Here is a 25,227-nt window from a genome sequence, read left to right as displayed (position 1 = left end):
CATGCATGCACAAACACAGACATTCACTCAATTTCTGCAGATATTTTCAAAATCTTTTTGTGTAGGTGTGTTATTACTTTGAATCCTGCACTGAACTTCTTCATTCAGTCTTCTGAGATGAAAATATCCCTATTACAAAATCAGAAATGGATTTAACTAAATTTTGCTTTTAAATTTCTACAGCAAGTCAGAACTGGGGTTTGTGCTTGTACCCATGAGAATTTCTGACCTCAAGACAGACTTTTAGATCTCCAAAGCACACACCACTGTAACAAAATTAGAGTACTATAGGTCATGCTAGAACTCAGAATAATAGCAACATTTATCCAACATTCATCCAGTGAAATGTTTGGTGTGCCATTCTATTTAACAGTTACAGTTTGAAGCAGTTATCTACTTTTTTTTCTTAGCAGAAAAAAAAAGCAGAAATACAGCTTTAAAATTGGTAAATAAAACAGTAAAGGGAATAAGTCATGAACTAGTTTTTCTGCTAAGTTCTTAATCTTAGAGCAATGAAAAGTATTTATTTTTCATTAAATTAATTTAGTTCCATGATTTCACTCTTTTCCTGTCTCATCCCAATTATTCTTTTCTTTTCGTAATGCTCTTGTTAAGTGCTTACAATCCAGCTGTAATCTGTTGCCACAGCATTTGTAGAGCTGAAAAGAAAACGTTACTGAATTGTCAGCATGTTTTCAACTTCATTAAAGATGACAACCTGGTAATCAGCTGCACAGACTGTATTACCACAGTTACAGGGAAATCTGAGCTATTTTCCTGCCATTAAATCATCTTAACAGCAACCAGCGTACTCCAGAGTTGAGTTGCTCAGCTCACACTTTCATGTTTCCTAATAAGTTGCTTTGAAAGAATTTGGAATTTTCTTCATACAGCTTTGTGGATCAAAGGCTGCTCCTGAGCCGCTGTTTGCACTGGTGGTAGAGTGTCAGTGTAGCTGTGGAAAGTTTACTGAGGATGAATGGTTTTAGGATGAAGTTTGAGCTTTTGGGATGAAGTCTGAGCTGCTCTTCCACTGAATTTAAGAGCTGGGATTTGTCAGGGACCAAAAGTACTGTTCAAAGAGAACTGACTTTGCATAATGCTCATCAAATTACCTCTTCATTTCACTACCTTGTGGTCTTTTGGAAAAGGCATATGCACGCAGGTAGGTAATTTTGATTTTTCTATAATTCCACCAATACAAAAAATAATGCTTTCTTACAGAAATATTTTGAAAGAGAGCTGAGACTAAAACAGGCACAAATGAAAGGCAGTGCAGTCAAGGAGAAGGAAGAAAAACTGGAGAATGACAATAACATAAAGTGACACCTACATAAGTCAAAAGACACATTTTAATTATTTCCTTAAAAAAAGAAGAATCTAATTAGCTATTCATGGCTAGACCATTAGGACTAGGACAAAAGTATTTGAGGCAGGGTTTGGTAGAAGAAACTACTTGATGCCAAGTATGGAGATGTCCATAAAAAACTTAAGGGTTAGGATAGAAGAAAGTACAAAGGTGCTGATAAAAGTCTAGTCAGAGTTCGCCAAGGTGAGCGTTGGTGACACAAAAAAACTGAAACATGGGAAAAGAGACCAGTTGTTTGTCAGATACAAGCAAGGTGATACTTTCTATAGGAAATAGAAAAGAAATAATCCGAAGGTGATGCAAAGAGACTTCTTGGAACAATTTAAGAGATAGTCAAAGAGATAGTGGTTCTCAGGCACCAGATGAATTTAAATGGGAAAATATGTATAGAGGAAGCAAAGCGACAATTGCTGCAGCAGTCAGATGAAACATCTCTAAGAGAAAAAAAAGAGCAATTTCAGACAGGGTAGGACACAATGAACGAATGAATGGAAAAAGACAGTGAAGGAGCCAAAGATGACTTCCTGGGTCTTGAGAATAATTAATGGAAAATATATGATGGAGAGCCATATAGCCAGAAAGCAGATGTAAAAAATGGACACCCCCCCAAAACAAACAAACAAACCAAAACTATGAAGGTAACATCAAGGTATGAAAAACAGTTGAAGGAAAGGTTGTAGCAGAGCACACTCACAGTAAGCATGTAGTATCTGCCAGACCACATCATTCAAAGAAAAATGTCCCAAGCAGGGCTTCTTGCCAAACAGTTGATGTTCCAAGACCAGATAAATTTGCTGTTGGCTAGAGGCCTTGCATTTTTCTGATCAAAAGTCCCCAGTCAAGAAGCATACAAATGCAGTGTAGCAACAGCAAACATCTGACACATTGTGCATGTGTTGTGCAATGGCTATGCATGCACTGGTTGCCCAGATTTGCAGTGCATGTGCAGATCAATCGGACAGCACATGCCCAGTGGCTTTATGCACTTTGGTTATGTTAGACTTGCTTTAGGAGGAGACAAAGCTACGCTGTGTGTGGACAGTGACCATTTGTCTAGGATTTCAGGACATCTGCCAGCCCAAATGCATCCTTTTCTGGAAGGTGGAAGAGTCAATAAAGGAAGAAAGCTGTGCCAGTGTTGTCAGATAAGGGTATTCATGAAGTGTGTAAGAGCAAAGTGTTCTGCACAACATAGGCACAGAGAAAAATACAGTCCAGGTCCTTGCAGAGCAGGGATGGAGAATTTAGCAACAGCATAGCCAGTTTCACTTTTGCTGCAATGCAGTATGAGGGAATGTACTTATGCCACATGGTTATGTTACCTAAACTGGCCTGCCAGAATAGGCAGAACAGCTCAGAATGTACAACATTCATATAGTTTGTATCAGCAAGGATGATAATGTCATGAGGCATACTGGTGAAAAGCAGGTTTAGATGTAAGTATCTGGACAAAACTTGATGCCTGTGTGATAGCTATGACAACAGAGTCACTCCTAGGAACATCTACCTTAACATCAGGAAGCATGATATCAATCTTATAGTCTACGGGATGCCTATGAACTGATCTTCCATCAGAAAAGATCGAGGAAGCTTTTCTTGGTGTGTTTAAAGGGTAACTGATGCCTCCCAGACTCCAAGGATTCAGCTACTTCCAAATACAGTGTGACTAGCACATGTGCCACAATGACCGCCATTAGTGACAGGGGACAGCACCACATGGCTGAGCGCAACTGAAAGAGAGGGAAAACCCAGAAGCTGAGATTACCAACACTAGCATGAGATAAGTGGGCACGGGCCTTCTGTAACTACCAAAATCAGCATCAAAACTAAGGAGACTGTCTCTCCTGAGCCTGAGATACTGTGCAACTCCCACTCTCATCCCTTTTTCTGCTAGACTATGTGATAGCACAAGGCACGGCCCTTGGGGCAAGTGTCTCACTTGTATTTTCTTCCTCTCTACAGCCAGCTGCAGTCTAACCACCACACAGGACATCACTTACAGGCCCTCTTCAGCAATTAGTCTGCTTCTGCACCCTGTGCCAGACTGAACAATGAAGGAGTTGAAGTATACTTGCTCGTCTGTCTAGAAGATGGCTCTTCCAGAATATGCTTTCTGGCATACTCATATAGCAGCTGCACAAGTCCAGAAAGGGTACAGTGAAATATTAGGTGGAGTAGGAGTCCTCGCTGCTGATCATCTAGCATATAGACACACTCAACAAAAACCTAACAGCACTTCTCATAAGATGGAGTGCCATCTAAAACTGAATCATAACAAAATTGGTATTGTGTGAATTACTTTGATCAGACCTTGGAAAAAAGTACTGCTGGAACTGTTCAAACAAAGTGAAAGCAAAACATTTTCAAATCTCCAACTTCTTGGTGGAAATCAGAATCCGTAATAATCACAGTAGCTTACCTAGCACAGATTAATACAGATCCTTGCTGTGAAGCCCAAAATAAAAACCAAAAAGTACATCTTGCTGGGAAACTTTGACGGGAACTTGGAGAACACAAGGGCTGTATCATTTTAAAACCACAATAAATGGCAGCAACAAAGTCACTGGATGTGTTCCAGGGTATTTTCCCAGAAATTCAGGTCACAACACTGCAAAGGCAGATACTCCGTAAACAGTGGATGAAGCAGTATTTTGCAGGAGACACTTTGGGGGCGTAAGGATTGAGAATGTAGAACTATCACAAGAAAATTATACTCAAATACAAAAGAATTTACCACTGTCATTGGATGTGTCAGTACATACTGTGCAGTATAGCTGAAATAGATCACAAACCTTAGGGGATATTCTTGAGAAATCTTAAGCTTCTGCACCATCTAGACTTCGCACGTGATCATAAACCTACAAAGACATGGCTTCAAAGTGAAATAAAAGCCCAGAAGAGAAATTCCTGTAGCAACACGTACTGGTGTCTGCAAAAACACAGGAGCAGAAATTCTGAGGGAAAATAGCATTAATGTGATGAATCTTTTAAAACAAAAGGTCAGGATGAGTTGCCTAAAACCAAGTTCTCCTGGCCTATCAGGACTTTTGGAGTGTAAAATCCTAAAGCTAACCTGGAAACTGATAAGAAAGAAAGCAGTGACACTGAAGAAAACTCGTTCCAGACATCTGAAAAGATTTATGGATCTGACAAGGATGTTATGGTAAGTCTGAGGATCAAACATGCTTCACCAGTCCCAAAGGTGTGCGAAAGATTAGACATGGGGAGGACATGTTGACAATTTGTACCTTTTTCTTTCATAAGGCAATAAAATGTGTATAGAAACACCTGAAACATTTAAACAAGCTAATCTGCATTAATGAATTAATAGATATTTCCATTATGGAAACTACTAGAGTCAGAAGCAAAGACTCTTATGCTAACAGCTGATGTACTTTAGAGAGCCCAGGAGCAATGGACAACTGATCCAGAGGATACTCTTAACCCAATGCTAGATTATTATTACAAAAGTATTTTTGAAGTAGCTCCAATAGACAATGCATTGCTAATCTCTGGACTGGGTGACACAAAGGTGACGTTCACCAGCTAAAGCAGCAATAATGACCTCACTTCACAAAATGAACCACGAGAAGCATTTAAAACATTTCAGAGCACTGGCATTTCATTCATGCGCAGGCATACACAGACGAGGAGAGGCAGAGCCAGCCACTGGCACTGCCCACTGTCCCAGGGGCTGGCTGAAGCACACGCAGATCAGCAAGCAGGTTCTGATACTGTTGAAGGTGATCAAGAGTGCTACTACGTCTTTGTTTATTTAGCTGCTAAAACGCATCTCTGGAGTCCAACATGTCATCTTCACAGGCTCTAGCAAGCAGAAAGTGCAAAGCTGTAACCCCTGTGAAAACTCTTTTCCTTTCCAAACCTCACGTCAGGGTATGTCCTGGTTTTGGATGGAATAGGGTTGATTTTCTTCTGAGTAATTGGTATGGTGCTGTGTTCTGGATTTAGTATGATAATAATATTAATAACACAGATATTTTAGTTGTTGCTAAGTAGTGCTTATTCTGAGTCAAGAACTTTTCAAGTTTCCCATGCTCTTCCTATGAGGAGGAGCACAAGAGGCCAGGAGGGAGCAGAGACAGGACAGCTGACCCAGACTAGCCAAAGGGGTATTCCACCCCACAGAATGTCATGCTCAGTATGTAAACTGAGGGAGTTGACCAGGAGGGACCAATCGTTGCTTAGGGACTGGCTGGGCATCAGTCAGCAGGTGGTGAGCAATTGTATTGGGCATCACTTGTTTGTCTTGGAGTTTATTTCTCTTTTTGGTGCCTCCCTTTTAATTACATCATCACCATAATGTTTATTTTTATTTTTATTTTTATCTTTATTTTTATTTTTTACTTTTATTATCATTATTATTATTATAATAATATTTTATTTCAATTATTAAACTGTTCTTATCTCAGCCCATGGGTTTTACCTTTTTTCTGATTCTCCTCCCTCCTCATCCCACTGGGAGCAGGGGGGAGTTATTGAGTGGCTGTGTGGTACTTAGTTTCTGGCTGGGGTTAGAACAGTTGAAATGAAACAGCTGAATGAACAGAGTGGGGAAAAAAAAGTGGAAATACTATTAACGATAAAAATGCCAGTATACAAACCCCCTTCCAAAAGACGTTTATAAGGGTCAGTGCCACTGAAGTGAGATAACTGAACACCCCTTGGTGGGTGTTAGTGAACCAAAGAAGGGGTTCCTCTTTGGGTGAAATAGCAGTTGCTTAGGAGCTGCTTGTATCGGTATGAGCGTGGTAGGTGGTGACCACACAAGCCCTGTTACATGTGGAAGGTGATTCCCAGCTACCTCTGGGAGAAAATGAGCAACACAGCTCACAGCCTGCACACTCCATGGCTGATCTAGGAGTAATATGTAAGAATGTGCAGAACAGATCTTGATGCATACATGGGAGGAAATCCAAACTTAAAAGCCAGGGGGGCTACAACAAGCATCTGCTGAGTGCCTCCCCTGCATGGCTCAACCACATTAATTCTTAGCATCCTAACCCTGATTCAGACCTTGAGGTTTCCTTGAGCTTCATCTTCCCTATGAAAGCATGTATACAGAGCTTTTGTTCAGAGTCCAAAGATGCATTTACTTACAACATGAGTTATTTACTCCACACAGCAAGCTTCCTAAATGCAATGTCCCATGCCTGAACTTGTGTTACTCATTGAATGAGTGAATTTCACTGTCCCATCCACTGATAAAAGTTGTATCCACCTGCACCTGAATAAGTAGTGAGGCAACTCATGTTTTGATCTTGTAAAACCTGACCAGGCTCTTTCTCGATATATGCTCACCTGCTTTTCCATCTGCTCTAGGAGTCTTTCACTCTTTAAGGATCTTCTGCTGCCATGCACACATCTCCTTTCTAGCACTTGCCTTCATCGTTTAGCTGTTGATGACTTTCTGGTACACTTAAGAAAGAACTGGAATGGCACTAGCTGCCTCCTTGGGGTTTCTAGGAGAATTTAATTTACACAGGAGCTCAAGATCTAGCAACTCACTGTGATCAGGTCCTCCAAATCTCTCAGGCAGGATTTGGGGTACTGCCTCTTCCAGACACCTTACTGTCTTAAAGGTTGAATGGTTTCTGATCACCATTTGTGCATTCAAGGCAGGTACTGAGCTGCATTCTGATTTAAATCCTCTACAAGCATAGCACGTTTTACAATTTTGTATGCCTAAATTTATGTAAAAAGAAGTATATAGACCCTGAGTTTGTAATAAAGGCCATGCTAATCTTACATGAAAAGTTCTGTTTACTGGCTGACAAGGATGCCTACTGCTGCCCAGCAAGAAGATGTTTTCCTGAATCACGGAAGGGCTGAGGTAGGAAGGCATCTCTGGAGATGGGCTAGTCCAACCCCAACTGAGCAGGGACACGGAGAGCAGGTAGCCCAGGGCTGTTTCTCATTGAGTTTCTGGACTTCCTTTACATATTAGAGGTTTACGTTGTGACAGATAGCATTTCATTAACAAGAAACTTCAGAGCTGGTGTCACAATTTTCAATTAAGTACCAAAATTACAAGCGATGGGATGAAGGAAGGAATGCATTTCCAGTCCAAGGGATTCTTTATGAATAAGAAGATATAGCAGCAGATTTTTTACATCAGCTTAGGGTCTTATTTGGAAAGACAATACCCAAGGGAGGTGATCTGTCTAAGGAATTAGGCCCTAATTCTGATGAGTGTGAAGCTGTCACGTCAGCTTTGCCAGCTGAGCAAATTGGACAACACAGCTCAAGACTCAGCCAGCACATGAAGCACTTTTAAGGTGTGCTGTCATTTAATCTCTTTGTACTCACTTCCAAAGCCTGCTGGAAGTTCCATAGTGAGTTTAAGCTCACTATCTACCATTTTAACTGCCCATACCATACTATGGCTCTTGTACATACTACATGATACCTTGAAATCATCTTCTCCAGGACCAGAGTAGTTGTCACATGCCCACACACATGTGCCATGCCCCTAACTTTATGTCCTGTTGCCAAACCTGTGAGTGATTCAGATCTTCTCACAAAATCTTTCTCTAACAGAAAGTGTCAGCCGCAAACGGCACACATGCCAGGGGCAGTTCTGCAGAGAGCTGTGCACAAAAGCCAAAGCCTGACGGTTACCATGGGATTCTCTCATTAGGCTTTTACTGAATATACTGCACTCTTCACTGTTTGTTAATCTTTGCTGGTCTTCCCCGCCTCCCCTAATTCTCTGTGCAGGAATGTGAATCGTATCAAACTCTGGTGAGGGTACGAGAGCTGCCGTGCTCCGGCACCTGGCAGGGAGGTTCCACAGTCGCATTAGGCTTGAGAAATCCCATCTTTCAAACCTTTTCCAGATAGTTGTATTTATGTGTTGGTGTGTATTTTGGCTAAAAAAAGCAACCTTCTGCACCTGTTATTATTTAAGAATAGTAATAAATAGTAATAAAAAGCTTTGAAGAAGGAGGGTGCTTAACGTGCCCTCCTGCTGAGCATTGGGCCAGGTGCTCATTTTCACTAAGCTCCCTTTGTGCTTCTTCAGCAAGTGCCGGAGCCTTCAGAGGGGTGTGTTTTAAACTCTTGCTCCCATGAAGGGCCATTTACACTTCCAGAGAGGTACGAGAGGGTCCCAGTAATGAAGACAGCTATTATTTCATCCTTTCTGATTTACAAGCATATCCTGTGTGCCCAGGCTTGCAGGAATAATCCCTGGGGAAGACTTGGCTCTGCAGAAACACTCACTGTATCTAGGCATCCCATCAGGAAGATTTCTGTCCTTTTGGATCCTACAAAGAGCATGGTATAACAGACTATACCAAACCCCCCAGGGATGATAGTGTGACACTTTAATGCACACCATGTTTTACTTAAGCTTTTTTTCCCCACTTAGCTCCTCAGGTAAAGAAGCCTGAGTGACAGATTTTCCCTTCTGTTGTCCAAATCTCCAGTATGCTCCAAATACGTCAAAACAATCACCAGCTATCACACTGCTCTCCTGCTATGGATGTGCCTGTTTCGAGACAGCTGCTAGCCTGGATCAGGCTGCCCGCGCCGGCCTCAGGTGTTTCGTGGGCTGCGGCACAAAGCCGCGACTGCTGTAAGCCCACAGTAGGTTTTAGAAAGCTGGGAAGGGAATTATAGTGACTTGCTGCTGGCACATTCCTGTTAATGTGTTTGCTCACTTTCTTCAGGATCTTACGAGAATTATCAGTGAATTCAGATAACTGACAGGATCTTAGTTATAATTAGTAGCAGCTTCCCTTCTGGCACATGGGAAGGGCTAACAGCATTTTTCTTAAGGCAGAGTTGTCATGCTATCCTCCAGAGAGGTACTTTGAAAAAACAATACATTCTCTAACAACAACCCTCTCCCACTTGCTTAGGACAGATGGGAGAGGAAGGGATTCTGGAGAGATGGAGTTAGAGGGTAAGAAAGTATTGTACAAACTGTTGCAGTGGGTGGGCTGTTGCAGATCAGCTATTTTTGTTATTACTGAAATACATCCGTTATATCGGGAGCTCAAACAAAAATTACCAGTGGCAAAATGAAAATTTCAGCACAGATGTGTATGAGGTTTCTATTTCTGTCTCCATACAAGCTGTGAAAAATCTCAGGGAAATTAGCAGGGTGTAATACATGTGGAGTCCTGAAACTCAAGGGCTGAATCAAATTACTGCATTTATTTAGCCTGATGAGCAAAGTGTACCTGTCCACAGGGACTAATCACAGAGTGCTTATTTTCAAAGGTCCTTCTGTTCCATTTCAGAGGAATTTGAAAATGAAAATAAACAGTAGTGGGGCTTTGAAAAAGGCCTAAGAAGCTAAATACCCAAGAAGAGTTTAAGATCCACTGACTTTCAGTGGAACTGGGGGTCTGGTTTGAAGTTAACTCTCCTCACGGACACCACAGAAACAAGGTGCTTGAAGGGATGGCTTGGGCTGCTGAGTCCAATTCTTTACAGCTGCAAACAGCCCTGTAAGGTTTGAGAAGGCTCAGCCTGAGAGACCATGTATACCCATCTGTATTTCCCCAGAAAGTCCTGTAGTTTTACGTGCCAACAGGTGCCTCTCTGGTCTCTCTCTCCAGGTTCTGTTACGGACGATACAGATGGTAAGTGAAGTGTAGAAAAGGAATAACTCAGGAATCAAAACTGAATTATGAACTTCCATTTCACAAGCCCGGTGCTATTTAGAGAGCAAGCTACAGCAGAGGCGATAGGACTGGAAGACAACCTAGGGGAGAGACCAGTCAACTTATTTAAACAGAATATAACAGAGCTTCTGGCCATAATTTGGATGGCTTCCAGGACTGAGAAGATTTTTTTCAGTGTAAACGGTCTGTAGGTCTGAGCTTGGGAGTGGCTTTTGAGATTGATCCTGATGGTTACCATGGCACTCCTCTGGTGCTGTGTGACACTTCCATGTCAATATTTCCTGCTACTTCCTTTGATTTTTCTAAATGTAAAATGTACTTCTAAATGTAAAACATTCCCCACTGATGGGGAATTATAAAATAATGAATAAGTAAAGCAAATAAGTGCATAGCAAATAGTACAAATAAGCAAATAACTCCCGTGATTGAACTAACTCTTTAGCAAGCGCAAAATCTCTGAGGAGTGAAGCAAGGCAGGGCTTTGCCACCTGAAATATAAAAAACTGAAGCCAGACAAAAGTCTGACTGCTTCTCCTACAAGAAAGAGATGATCTGAGTTAAATCAGGGTCTTGGTAAGAGATTTCAGCAGATCCAGATGTGTTTTTCCTGCTGGTGCCAGGAGGATGTGGCCTCTTGGATGGTACTGCTGGTCACCTCTGGGTAGTGCTGGTGATGGAGCCGATGCATGGTGTGGGTGTTTGGGGCTGTGGCAGAAGCAGAGAGCAGGGAGGTAGATCTTGCTGCCGTTCCTGGCTGCACCTGCTTGAAGGAATTCTTTGCTTCATGTGTGCCTAGAGCTGTCCTTGCTCAGGTGGCACAGCACCACTTGACACACTGGATGCTTTGTCAGTAAGATCATAGAGACCTTGCTTGATTTTAAGTGGGACTCACCAGAGGTTCAGTTTAACCACCCAGCATGCCCACGAGAACTGAGACTGTCATGGGGCAGTGGTCTCAAGCATCCAGGTGGGAGAAAGACAAGCTCAGGGTAACAGCCTGAAGAAGCGGTGCTGGTTTCTCATATATTTCCTTCCATGGAGTAGAATATGAGGTTGTACATGTCAGTGACTGTCAGGGTGGAGGTCTCACTTGGATAGAGTTTTGTCAGGAATTACAAATCAGGCTGTGAATTAGTGAACAAGAAGCATTTTTGCATGGAAGACACTGCAGACTGAGTGATGCTTTTGGCAAAAGTATTGGATTTCCAGAAGCACTGAATATTATTAGTCCATCTTTTGAGGCTGTGCTTTATCTTTCTGTTTATGTGCAAAAATTTCCCTGCTGCTGAATTAGTTTGCTCAATGGAAAATTTATCAAGTCTGAAGAGCCCTGTGCAATTGAGCAAGAAGCTAGAAGGATGTGAAATACTTACACCGAGAAATGTAGGTTACAACTAATATTTAAAATTTATTTATAAAGGGAAAAGAGGTCATGTAGCAGATTCCCACTATCACATTGGCCAGATAGCTATGCAAATGTCTTTTGATTCCTCCTTAATACTTATGTTTTGCAGAGAGTCTCCCAGGGTGCTAATCCCCTGGAGTGATATTCATTCACATGAAATGAAATACACAGAAGAGTGGGAATGATAGAAAGATTTTACTGGCACAAATGTGGCAATGAGCAATTTATGTATGTCAGCACAAATGAGTATAAGTAAAATTTTTATATCACCAGACCATGCATTTTGCAAATGCTGAGCATGAAAGGGGAAGAAACCAGAAATTTTCTAGAGCATTAAAAAATTAATGGGACCGATTGCTGTGGGGTTTTGTTTTTCAAGCAAAACAAATATTCAGGCATCTTAATTGCAGTATGAAATCCTCAATTCTCACTGAAACAAACAGCAAAATTCCTACTGACCTTAAAACAGCTGGGATTTCATCCAGGTATCAAACTGCAGGAGACTCAAAAGAAAGGAAAACTAAAAGACAAAACATTTTAGAAACTGATGTTTTCCCTGAAACCCTTTTTTTTTTTTAATACATCAACCTCTTGTTTTCACTACAAAGGTTAATTCTGAGACTCCCTCAGCACAACAAGCAATATTTTTGCATCCTCTTGAGATGCTAGGAATATTTCCAATGGGAAACAAATGGGGTTTAAATGAGAGGTGAATCACGGAATCAGAGAATGGCTGAGGCTGGAAGGTGCCTCTGGTGATCATTTAGTACAACCACCCTGCTCAAACAGGGCCACCTACAGCAGGTTGCCCAGGGCCATGTCCAGTCAGGGTTTGGCTGTCTCCAAGGATGAAGACCCCACAACATCTCTGGGCAACCTGTGTCAGTGCTGAGTCACCCTCACAGTAAGAAAGTGTTTCCTGATGTTCAGAGGGAACCTACTGTGTTTCAGCGTGTGCCCACTGCCTCAGGTCCTGTTACTGGGTACCACTGAGAAATGTCTGGCTCCGTCTGTCCATTCTTCTGTCATAAACCAAACCTGGGGTTAGAACTAAAAAAATTTGTGCCTAAGGCTACAGCCCATTTTATTTTAGGGGGCACAATTTTCAAACTTGATAGGAAGAAGGAAACGATTTTTGATTGTTGATGTGAAAATGAAATAAATCTAAGCTAATAACAAGAATTCTAGCAGCTATTTGCATGATTGGAAACAAACCCAAGAGAATAAAACTGATGGACAGAGAAAAATGAGAAGATAGAGACAAAAGGTGTTGACCATATGTTATATGGTGCTCTGAAATCATTGCCTACGTGTTACCATCACCTACAACGTGACCATGTGCTGCCTTCCTTGATTCCAGATCACCTTTGCAGACACAAGGAGTGGCACAGTATCATTGCTCATGTAGTGCAGGTAGCGTTACACCTTTAGGTCAGCTAGGGTATGTGGTATAGGGCTCAGCCCTCGTTCATGCTGACATAGTTTCCTCTGACACCTTACCTTGGGTTTTGGCAGTCTCCCCACTGTGGTTTGCACCACAAACTTTTTGACTGTAGTCAGCTTTGTACCATGGTTTCACTCTGCTAACATCTTCATTAGTCTTTAAATGTACTTTCATTTTTTTTTGCCTCCAGCCCTCTGATGCCCTCCAGTTTAACAGATTGGGTGGTTTTCTAAATCCACTGGGAACGGCTGCCGCACCTTTCAGGCTGCCATGGCTCTTGTCACTGGGACTGTCACCTTTTACATTTCCTGAGAAGTTGCTCCTAGCCACCTAAAAGTGCGGTCAGATTTTGGCCAGTGCTGAAGATGCCTGAAAATCACACCCACACTGCATATGTGTATGCAATGAACACATGGGAAATGTTTTTTTATCTTTGTTTTTATTTTGAGGTTCAGTGTTCCTGATAGTTAAAAATATTTGTCCAAATGAGACAATACTTTCAAAGCATGGTTTCCTCTCTGTCTCAGTTCTTCATCCTTCACAGACCTCTGTCATGCCCAGCATCTGTCATTTTGTAATCTGTGATTTGATCTAATTTGGCTATTTCTATGTATTGGCTTTGAAGGGCATACTATAACAATACTAAGACAAAAAAGTTATCTAATCCTATGGAAAACATAGTGAAACTGCTGACATTCTTCAAACATTCTTGCATTGCTTTCCTGGATTTGAGCTAGAAAATATAAAGCCAAACCAAAGATGGAACAGTTGTTTTATATAGCATCAACAGTGTTCAAAATGCTTTTCATAGCAAGTTTCTGTCTGAAGTTTGAGCAGGTATCTCTATGTTATGCCAGACAAAACCTTACATTCCTGTCATGTTGAGCAGACAGTGAAAGCAAAGATTAAATAGGAAACGAGGTGGCTAGTAATTATAGATGGCTAGTATTTCTCAAGGCCTGAGGGAAATAAACAAAAGTTCTTGGCTATTGGAAGCTTGGAGTGTATGGCTTTAAACAAGTAACTGTGGTCCCTTTACATGCGTAACATGCCACATATTGGCATGAAAATATTTGTAAGAAATTGATGAATGAAACAGGAAGAATAATGAAGAAAAACGACAGTACACATACCCTCCAGAGAGCAAAATAAACAATGTAAGTGTTCAGTAAATAAATCCCTGCAGAACTCTTAGAAATGACTTACTGATTAATTGAATCAATTCATCAACCTTTTGTGATGGCATCAATTTGCAATCCCTTCGATGTTGTTCCTCTTCCATAGCTACTGTTTTAGATGCCTTTAAGATATAGCATGTGATATAATACATCTATATTGAGCTATCATAAATTAATTGGATACTCTAGTGAGATGTAATTCGCTGATTCTTTTACTCAGCTCTCATAGGTACATGCTTAAACTAACTGTATCACCTTATAATTGTACTCCAAGTTCCCTTTTCCCTGCCCTTCTCCTTTTCCTGAAGTTTTTTGCCGTGCACTTTTTTGATTATCAAATTTTAACAGCAGAGTGGAACTGTGACATTGTATTTTTCTTTTTCTTTTTCTAATTTGAAATATTCTCATCTACTTACTCCTATAAGCTCTTTGCAGAAAGGACTGTCTTATTACTGTGTTTAGATTGTACCATGCTTCTGCATCCAGTAAGTATCAGAAATTGCAGGTTTTTTATACAGAATGCCCATCTAGAAAATAAACACTTGGGACTTTGAGTGTCTTGAGAGGAGGGATGGGAAAAGCTAAGCAGAAAAGGGGACAGGCCGTGTGCGTGTTTTTATATCCTCACCATACACTCACATAAAAACTATGTATGTGTGTATGTATGTATGGACAGAGAAATGAGCCAACATTTAGCACAAATGCACATAGATGCATGAATACTGAGTATCACAAGTAAATTAATGCAATCGCACATACTTACGTGTTCTTCTAGGAACAAAAAGTTCACTTGCATAGAAAACAACCATCCAAATGTTTGCCAGAGGAAAAAAAAAACCAAACCTGAGACAAATTTGAAGAGACTTAAATGTGAATCTGTTTCAGCCAACGTGTTCACAAACACATTTTCTATGAATTTTCTTCTAGTTCACCTGTGCTTCTTGTAGCTCCAGATATTTATGACTCTCTGTGTACTCACTGAACTATAGCTTTAGCAAAAGTAATTGCACATTTGAAAATGATTCCTACCAGGGCTTGCTGTACCTCATGGCTTCTGTAACACTGCCAGCCTTTACTGTTCTGTTAAGTGTCTCCCTGTGTTTGGGGCCTTTGGAAGGTATACACAACCTTTGTGCTTCCTCTTCTTCCAGTGGTGCATATACCCACAGTGACGCCGTCCTCCATGACTGCCATCGCTGTCATTGTGTGAACAGTCTGGAACACTAGACGAGACAAAGAGCAGTACACAATTTTGGGAGAGTATTTGGGGTTGTGTTCAGGCAGAGGGGAAGAGTTAGAATGGGACAAGAAGATGCTGACAGGGAGAAAGAAATGAAATATATATGAAATAGCATTCTGTGTGGCAGAACAGAAGACTGTTGAAGAGTGCAAGCTGAATACAAACGTGCTTCTTCATGTTTAGCTCCATGTAACTTATTTCCCAGCAGGACAAGGCAAAGCTAAAGAAGTGGTTAGGTAACAGATGGCAGCAAAGATACTCTTGCACTGGTGAATGCAAAATCTGGCTTTTGTACAGGAGATTTAATTTTGAATCAGAGATGACCACAAGCAATTTTTTTTTTTTTAATTCTCAGGCTTCACAGTACTCCTATCTATCGAAAATAATAATCCCAAGGCATTTGGAAGTCTCAAGAGCTAAGTCTTCTACACAACAGAGAGCAGAAAAGATGGTGTTTTGATTGGACCTGATAAAAAACCTCTTTAGGAACCTCGGAAGGATTTGGAAGATGCTTGTAAAAGAGATTATCCATCTCACTTGGTTTCTGAGAGATAAAGGAAGAGTGCATTTTAAAAGATCCTTCTTTTGTACATATGGAGAAGGATGCACAACAGATGCATGTATGATGCTACATAAAACTCCACATTTGGTATAATATCTTTCTTTTTATCCCACTCAGCTATGCAAAGGTCACAACTCCAACCAGCTGCAATTGCCCCTCTTGGTGACGGTCTGGACAGACTTGTCAGGGCACAAGACCGAACAGAGCCAATTTCTTCAGTCCACGGCTGGGGATTAAGCTTTTTAGTGACTACAGGAAGGAAATATCTTTTACTGACTCATTTTGTGCCATGTCACTTCTCTAGAATCATAGAATCATTTACGTTGGTAAAGACTTTAAGATCATCAAGTCCAACCATTAACCCAACATTGCCAAGTGAATGAATAACTGCAGTCTAAAGGGCAGTTTCTTTTATACATGGTAATTACATTTAATATTGCACATAGCTTGGAGCAGACTGATTAGCATAACAACTGCCTAGATCTTTCTCCAAGGAGTAGTGGACACAGTGCTGTCTGCAGTATTTCTGTGCATTGGTTCTTCAGTAAAACCTGGCTTACCTTTAGTGTCTGTCAGCAATCCACATGCACTGGGAAGAAGCCAGATTAAGATTAGCTAGAAAACAAACTCAAAAAGTCTATCAATTTTGTCTCAGCTGTGTTGAAAAGACTCATCAGTAAAAAGCAAGCAAACAAAACATACACATAGGCTATTCATAGGGCTTTCCATCTTTGTGAGAAAAATCCTCATCCTCTGAGTAATTGCATTTAAATATAAAACAGAGGACCGGAAAATATTACAGTCTGGAAGGATTCATGGTGTATGGAGTTTTGCTTTGCTTACTATCAGTGCGCTAAAATGGAGGGTGGGAGTGCAAGTGATCAAAACCTTCAGACACGAAGTTAATAGCTGGTCCTGTCTGGAGACATCCAGGGATCAATACATACTGCACTAGCCTTTGTCAGCATGCCGTGTGGCAGTTGAATGTTGCAACCAGTACTTAAATTAAGCAAATACAGCATGAACCGTTTCTCTTTACCTGACTGAAAATTATCACTTGCACTATAATTATGGCATAAGAAGTCCTAATGACAATAATTAATGAACTCGGTAAGGAATTGTCTTAGGAGAGCATGACCGAGTATCTTGAAATGTATACCATTCTGCTCCACTTTTATTAAATGACCTCAGGCAAGTTGTCAATGCATGTGAACTCTATAAAGATGTTACTGAAGACAGGATTTCATCATCTCAGTGTAGGGACAATCAACAGCATATAAAAGAATATTAATGCAGTGGAAATATCCATGTTATATAGCTCCTTCTTAACAAGGATTACTTTTGCAATACTTAACACTGTTGGCAACTGTAAACCTATCATAGGCTTAAAATTCCTGATGAGTGGGCAAAAAAGACCTGTTTTCTAAGTGAAGAGTCTGTTGCAGTCAGCCTTGTAAAAGAAACCTTTTAGCGTCAGTGATAATGAAAAAACCTGCTACCTATGACAGAATTAAAATGGTGTCATGACCTGGCAATTTCTATTCAGTGCTGTCACATCCATGCACTGCACAGATCGGGATTATCATCATGTAAATGTAATAGGATTCTTTATTCTGCATTGTTGCTCAGTTGGGAACAGTAATTCTAAGTTTTCTGTTAAGTTCTGAATAGCAGCAGGGGGCCATGAATAGCTTGGAAACCTATATTTTTTTCCATTTATTTTTTTTTAATGCAAATTACACTAGTAAGTCAAAAAAATCACTTTTGTTAAAAATACATTCAGAATTAACAAATGCCAAAAAGAAAAGGAAAAAAAAAAAGACACATTTGGATTGTATCTCTTGCCTTCTGAATATTTAAGTTTATAACAAAAGCCCAGCCTAGAAAAATAACATTCTTTACTGGATTTTGAGGAGGATACAGCTGTACAAATCAAAAATGTCATCCAGATATTCTCATATTACTGTGCTCTAAACTGCTTCCTGAAGAGATCTGTCCACTAATTATTTAGTTTAGTAGTCAACAGTTCTAATTTCTTTTCAATGGTGGTGCTCTAACTGCAACTTAAGCAGGGCTATGAATACCGACTTCATGTAGGTATGCATGTGTATATATATGTATGCTGTGTGTATGTCAGTGTGTGTATATCTACTCTATATGTAATATATGAACACGCATTTATATTGTAATCCTTAAGAGTTAGATATGCTTCCTATTTCCTAAGCACTTTACAAACATTAACAATTCAGACCTCACAAAAAAGCCTGTGAGGCACACATTATTCCCGTTTTATAGGTGGGAAGACTAAGACACAGAGAAATTAAGGCCAAAATTTTCTAAAGTAAAATCAGGCCTAAAAGCTACATGTAGACACTTCATTAAATCGTCTGACTTCTAAAATTGCTAACTACAGCAGCTGCTGTTCCATGGGAAATCACTGAAACGTATGAAAAATTATCTTCTGAAAATTGGATTGCTGCTTAGGTGCCTAAACTGGTTTCTTTTCATGTTAAAAAATGATTTTTATAGAAATATGATCTTGATTAACTGGTATACAGGGAAAGCTAAAATACCCTGTTATATTTTAATACCATTTAAACCTCTACATCGTGTTTAATACTATATGTCTGCTATATTGAATACCACATGAAAGTAGAAACTTTAGAAATCTTTCAAGTTACGGGAAATTTCAGCCTGGTGCTTGAAAGTTGCATGATTTTCCTGGGAGTGAAAAGCAGCTCTACCCAGAGCGAACTCAGAATTTCAGGTACGCAAGTGTGAAAATTTAAATTTGAGATTCAAATCAGCAAGGAATGCTTTACAGGATCAGGCCTAGAGGACATGCCTAATTCACGCAGTAAATCCCTGGCAGGATCTATGGCTGGAGCCCTTGGCCCCCTGCATCAGAGTCTCCCTGGGTTATGCAGCCCCTGTCAATGGTTATTCCTGTGTATTTTATATACCTAGACATACACACACACACACACACACACACACACACACACACACACTCTCTTACATATATATATATATGTATATATATATATATATAAAAATCTCACTGAATAAATGTAAGTATAGTTCCTGAACATGTCCTGTATGTTGTTTTTGCTGATGAATGCCTGTTCCTCTGTCATTGTCCAGAGTTGCTGCTTGTGACACCGTACATCCATGCAGACACAGTAAAGGACACTGGTTTGTACAGGGATGGATGAGTGGTGTGAGCGCACAGGCCATGGGAGCCTGGGAGCTGTGCAGGTGTGGGGTTTGGCCAGCAAGGAAAAGGGAGTTGCTCGGAGGACTCTTGAGCCTTTTCAGGCACTGACCTTCCCTCTTACCCTCAAAAGCTACGTGGTCACCTCAGGTGTGGTAGGTGCGTGTATTTGCCTATGCAAGGTCTGAGCAAAGAAACAATGACAATCCAAGTTTCTGAAAAGCCTGAGCAAAATATTGGGTTTTTCCTAATGAAAGCCACCTAAGTGCTTGAAAATACAGATCAGATGTAGAGCAAAACATACGTTCCTAGGAGTTCAGAGTATTTCATATACACATTGACCTACTAGCAAAATTTCCAAAGGCATCTTGTTGCCAACTACGTAACAGCACAGGTTTTTTTTCAGCCACAACAATACAGGAAGATAAAATACACGTTCTAACACACAACAGATCCCCCAAATATACCACAAAAATGTCTCCAATATTTCTTCAACTCAACTAGTCCCTCCCTGCCCTCCCCAACTGAAACAAACAAACAAAAAAATATGAGTCCCTTATGGTGCAGTTAGAAAAAAAAGCTCACTTACAGAGGATTTTCAGTTGAAATTAGATATAAAAGAGTAAACGTAGCTAGTACATATTCAGTTGGCCTTTGTTGATAGAAATCTGCAGATGTCTCTGTAGTTAGTAAAAGACCTTTAGAGATAGCTATAAAAGCACCTACAGTGCAATAAATAAAAACAGCGGGATTAAGAAGCACTGTTTCTGCTGCTTATTTCCAGTAGGTTCAATTATTAGTTTATGTTACCCCTTTCCCCATCCTGATCCCGAAAAGGTCTCATTTTTTTTTTTTTTTTTTTTTTTTTTTAACCATTACAAACTTTGTTCCTTGACCACTGTGGAGCCTCAAAAGTAAAGCACTTCTCAGACAGCTGGCAGTTTTCTACTTGGTTGCTCTGGAGCCATGGAGCAGCAGAGCCTTATTCCCTGACATGAAAACAAAACAAAACCAAACAGAAGAAAACCACTGACTTAGAAATCGTTCAGAATTAACAGCAGCATGTTACTTCAGAAAGCTTGCACGGAGTTTCTCTGATGTGCAACGCAGTTGGGTTAAGGCAAGTATGAACTGTACAGCCTTCAGGGCAAACAACGTGCTGTCTATTGACTTCTGCTGCAAGGTCATCCTGGCATTTTTAGTGTTGTGTTGACTAAGGAGACTTGACACGGCCAGGAGTGCGGAGGTGGCTCTGAAAGCACCGAATTTGCTGGGTTCATGTCTTAATCCAGATGGGCCACGCTGGCGGTGGCCGGGGTAGGGAAGAGCCAGAAGATGGCACAAACACCTCTTCTCTGGCCCTCTGGTGCTGGGAAGCAGGAGATCCAAGGTGGGGGTCTGGGGCATCTTCCTTAGTACCTGTTAGAAAGAGGGGCTGAAAGTGTCCATTGTTTTATGTATCACTGTTCAATCAGCTTTTTTATATATATGTATATATATATTTTAGCACAAAAACTGGATCATTTTTGCTCTTTGAAGAACCAGAAGGCCATCCTGAAACAGTTTCTTTGACAGGTCCTCCAGCCCATGTTGAGTAGTCCCCATGTTTACTTTGACCTAGAAGGAAGACAGAAAATAAAAGATACTTATGATCCACCATATACCTATCTGATCACTGCCCTGCTGCTCTGGTGCCCTTTTGCAAGCACGTGTAAACGACCACCAAGTAACAGTTCAGCTACACACAGGATGAAGAGGACAGAAAGACAAGTGTTTGCTCAGGTGATTGCTTGGCTTTCTCTGGAACATTGACAGAGAAGTCAGCACAGGTTTTCTGAACCATTCTAGGCAGGAGTGATATTTAGTTAGTCTTAACTATATAGCCGTGGGTCAACTGATAGATGGTGAGCTCATCTATATATATAAAATACATCAGAAATGTAGCTGTCTTTGTAAAAGCAAGAAACGATGCAGTGTGAGGACAGAAAGGCTGAATTGTAGGTGCCTGGGAAAGCCACCCAAGGCGCACTCCCAAAGCAGACTGCATGCACGAGTGCCACAGTCCTGCACACCTGAACCGTCGTGTCCCAAACCCGTGTTTTGTAACTCCAGCTTTCAGCCTGAAATGGGCAATGTTGTTCATTGCTAAACAAGGCTTAGCTGATAGTTTACTTAAACGAAATGTTGCCCATAATGTCTGAATCCCACAAACACGAGGAGAAAATAACGCACCAGATTTGTACTGCATGAACTTGCTGTGAGGGTGGTTGTACGGTAGGTGCTGTTTTTTGTGTCTTGCTTGTTTCATTTATACTACAAGTGAATGGTCAAGTAGGTAGTACTTTCAGTATGTGCAATTATCTAGACAAATACCTGCAGCCTAGACTAGGAGACCATGACCAGTGTAATGCACGTGCAAACACAACAGAGAGAAAAGATGGGTAGTATGAGGCAGATACACTAACACCTCCTACACCCCTCTCCTCCTGAGTTATTGATTCAAAATCCCTCTAGCGTTTGGTGAAAGATTGGATCCCGTTAGATAGAAACTATCATTAAATGCCTTCTTGTGAAAAGCAATGCCTACCAACAGTCTTGTGTAGCAGAATACACATAAGTGGGCATATATATATATACACACACATATATATAAAGGGGTGTGTGTACATATTGGTGTGTGTGTTTCTATGCATATATAGTATATGTGTGTGTGTATATATATATATATATGTATAATGCAAAGATCCTCATACTTCACAGAATACGAGGAAAGCAAACTTCACTTCAGGGCTGAACTGCTTTTGAGCAATTTCTCCAGTGCATTAGGCATCAGCATCAGACATGCATACTTTTTTTTTGCTTCGCTACCTCTTTTCTTGAGCAAACAAGTTTCCCGTGGAAAATGTAGTCTCTCTATCCTCCTGCCATCCTACCGTTCTTAGAACAGTGATCATGCAGTGCAGTCTTGTTCCACAACTATAACTGTGTTTTTTCATGTGCAGTGGAATCAGTGCCATGGAGCGTTTAGTCACCTTCCTTGGTCACCAACCAAGAGCAGAATTTTCTCTTGACAATTGTTTTCCACCATCTTACTATGTTCTTGTCCCATGGTCTGGAAATGAGCACTGACATCTCCCACACGGAATGCCAGGAGGCTGCTTTTTAGTACATCAGCTGTGGCCACACTGCAAGGAGGTACATGAGCACCGGTTCTGTCCCATTCTGTTTAAAAAGCGTATTCATTTTGAAGGGAGTGTCTAGGCTTCTTGGTTTGTACAGCACAGAGCATACTGTTGGCACTTAAATAATAAAAAAATCCATTTATAACAGGTAGACAAATGTAATGATAAGAATTCTCCCCCAAAACACCAGTGTTTTATTTAAAACATAATTTTAAATAGAATATATTTTTCTTCTGAAAAAATAAGCTGATTTAGATTAAATGTGAAATTGGGAGAGATGATAAAGACAGTTGTGATTGGAATTCAAAGCCTAAAATATAGAAAAAAGAAACAAAGTGAGCCTGAATCTAACAATTCTAGACTATTTAAGGAAACAGTAGCCAGAGATATTCACCTCAATGCACTATCTACAGATAACACTTCTTTTCCATAAACCAAGATTTTTTTTCCTTAAGTATCCTGTTAGTTTTTGGTAGTTTTGCATAACTGATGAAATTCCACACAAGTGTACTGTGTTTAAACTAAACTGGAATATTCTTACAAGTAGAGCTTGATTGATATCACAAATCAAAGGTAATAAGTCTTTAGATAAAAAACTCCTGTCACAATAGAAACATAAACACGAGGAGCCTGAATAAATCAATATAATTATTTAATTGGTTGTGTAATTTTGTGTAGGTTCAGTATAACCTCCAAATTAATAAAACGAAGTGCTAACTTTAGCACACAGGAGGAAGCTGGTTACAAGAAAGTGTGTCTTAACAGTTAGCAATTAGTAAACCCAGCATTCCTTCGGGATAATAATTAAACTGTGTGTGTAAAAAACAGTTAAAATTGATTTAAAACACTTGGATGTAAATCTGTCTGGCTTGAATTGAAATAAAAGTTTGTGTTTATGGAATTCTGTCTTTGCAATCCACTAAATCAATTCACGTCAGCAAGCAGTATGTAGGTGATGACTGAGACTTACCATGCCATTCTATATGTCTTTAAGATTTCTACTATTTCTGTGTATTAATTGATCTGGTAAATATATGGGGGTTCTCTGTGCTTATTTCTGGAATACACGTTGAAAATTGCATTTTGACAGATCTGTAAAACTGTTAGAAACTAATAGTGTTTTATTAAGCTCTTCAAAGCTAAGGTCATATGTTCTCCTTCACTTTTGTAGTGTGCCTAGCACACCTATAGGCACCACCACACCACAAACAATAAAAAGAGGCATTATTGTGCCTTGGGATATGGTTAGTAACCAAATGATTTAGAGGCAGCTATCTACTATTTCTCTCATAAACCCAGAGATCCCCATGAGTTGCATCCAGTGTGAGCCTGAATAGTAGAGGATGTAGATGTGGCAACAAGCTATCTTAGCTGATCTTTTGTAGGAATTAGAAAGGATGATGCTTAATATATCTTCCATTGCCTGTGGATTCAAAGATAATTTGTGGCAATTGATAAAGTAGTGGAAATAGTTCTCTGAATACAGCTATGTGGATATGTATGGGTAGAGTTATATCCTAGATGGATAATATTACACCTTGGACAGTGGTAAGAGTATGGCAATGGACTCCATAAAGCAGAAGGTCTGTCCTGTCCTGTCCTGTCCTATCCTATCCTATCCTATCCTATCCTATCCTATCCTATCCTATCCTATCCTATCCTATCCTATCCTATCCTATCCTATCCTATCCTATCCTATCCTATGCCTTTCTGTGTTAAATGATTCTTACCTTTTACTCCTCACCTAGAGATGCTGAGCATTGTAAAGTGACATTGGCCAGAGAGTAAAGTCCTGGTTTTGTTTTTTTTTTTCTTCTTGAATACTCTGGAGGCTAACACCAATGTTCCTTGGTGAGCAAGATTCCTAGGGAACCAGACCCTCCCTCCCAACAAATAAAGCTTTAAAACATCAGGTATGGCCTGCTGTTATCATATTTGTGTGTTTTGATTTCCAATATGTAATATTGCTGTAAACAATCCTATGAACCAATCAAACCACGGCTTGATTAATTTGACACTTGAATTTGTCACTCCACTACCTAATGGTCTGCCTACGTTTACAGAGAAACTGCAGGGTGAATACATATGCATGTGTTCCTAGCGTGCCTCAGCTGTAAATAACAGAAAGGTACTACTAAATGCTGTAAAAACCTTAAGGACAGACCGTAGCAATTCTAGAGAACCTTGTAAAATACTATGCAGTCAGAGGGAAGCATGAATTGTCTTTGACTGCAGCTGGGACATGGCAATACTTTTGTGGGTTAACTGGACAAAATGTCAGCTCACATACTGATTTCTGTCTCAGTTAAGACAGCGAAATCACCTATACTCCAGTGAGAACACAGCATTGAAATAAGGTAGAACACAGTTTATGTGGACGAATCATAACTCTTCATCTCGGCTACAAGCTTAAAAATACTGCCTTCTTATTTTCCACAGGTCTAGCTTGCTTTCTAGTCGGTATGAAGATGCTCAATAAATACAATCTGCTGTTCTGGAAGAAACACTGAAAGCATAAAGAGAATGGGATAATATCTCAGCTAGAGAGCTCCATATGTTGATGGCAAGGTATGGTATACTGAGAAAGAAATAGGATTAGAATTGTTCTAAGTACCTACGGGCCACACATAATACTAGGAAGGAAATAACATTTTCTAAATGCACAACACTGTGCCAAAAGTGCAGGTGAAAAATCTTTACTTGAGCACAGACAGATGGGAAGCTGAAGTTAAGATGGCATTGGAGATATGCACTGTTGTAATTTGAGATTATTAAAAAGCTCCTAACAAAGCTCCCAAAGGGCCCGATCCTAAGCACTACCACAGAATTGATTGTACCACTGATAAAGGAGTATATGCCAGTTCCATACAAAAATCCACTAATCCATTAGTAGACTTGCTTCCACTAATCAGAAGAAATGAAGTTACATTCAGGGGTGAATGGAAGTGTATGTTGGGATGGATACTGTTTGCTTCTGTT

At 40.3% G+C, this 25,227-nt stretch overlaps 1 protein-coding gene across 1 annotated transcript in view; it reads right to left on the bottom strand.

Moving 5' to 3' along the window:
• Window positions 1–17,011: 17,011 nt before the first annotated feature.
• The window catches only part of NKAIN2 (sodium/potassium transporting ATPase interacting 2), a 573,086-nt gene continuing 564,870 nt past the window's right edge, over window positions 17,012–25,227 (bottom strand). The window contains exon 7 of the mRNA XM_055811170.1: window positions 17,012–20,683. Coding sequence (XP_055667145.1) covers window positions 20,674–20,683 — 10 coding nt within the window. The 3' untranslated portion in view covers window positions 17,012–20,673. The remainder of the gene's footprint in view (window positions 20,684–25,227) is intronic.

The sequence above is a fragment of the Falco peregrinus genome, chromosome 7 (genome assembly GCF_023634155.1).
Source record: "Falco peregrinus isolate bFalPer1 chromosome 7, bFalPer1.pri, whole genome shotgun sequence".
Taxonomy (NCBI): Eukaryota; Metazoa; Chordata; class Aves; order Falconiformes; family Falconidae; genus Falco; species Falco peregrinus.
This window is presented reverse-complemented; position numbering and strand designations above follow the sequence as displayed.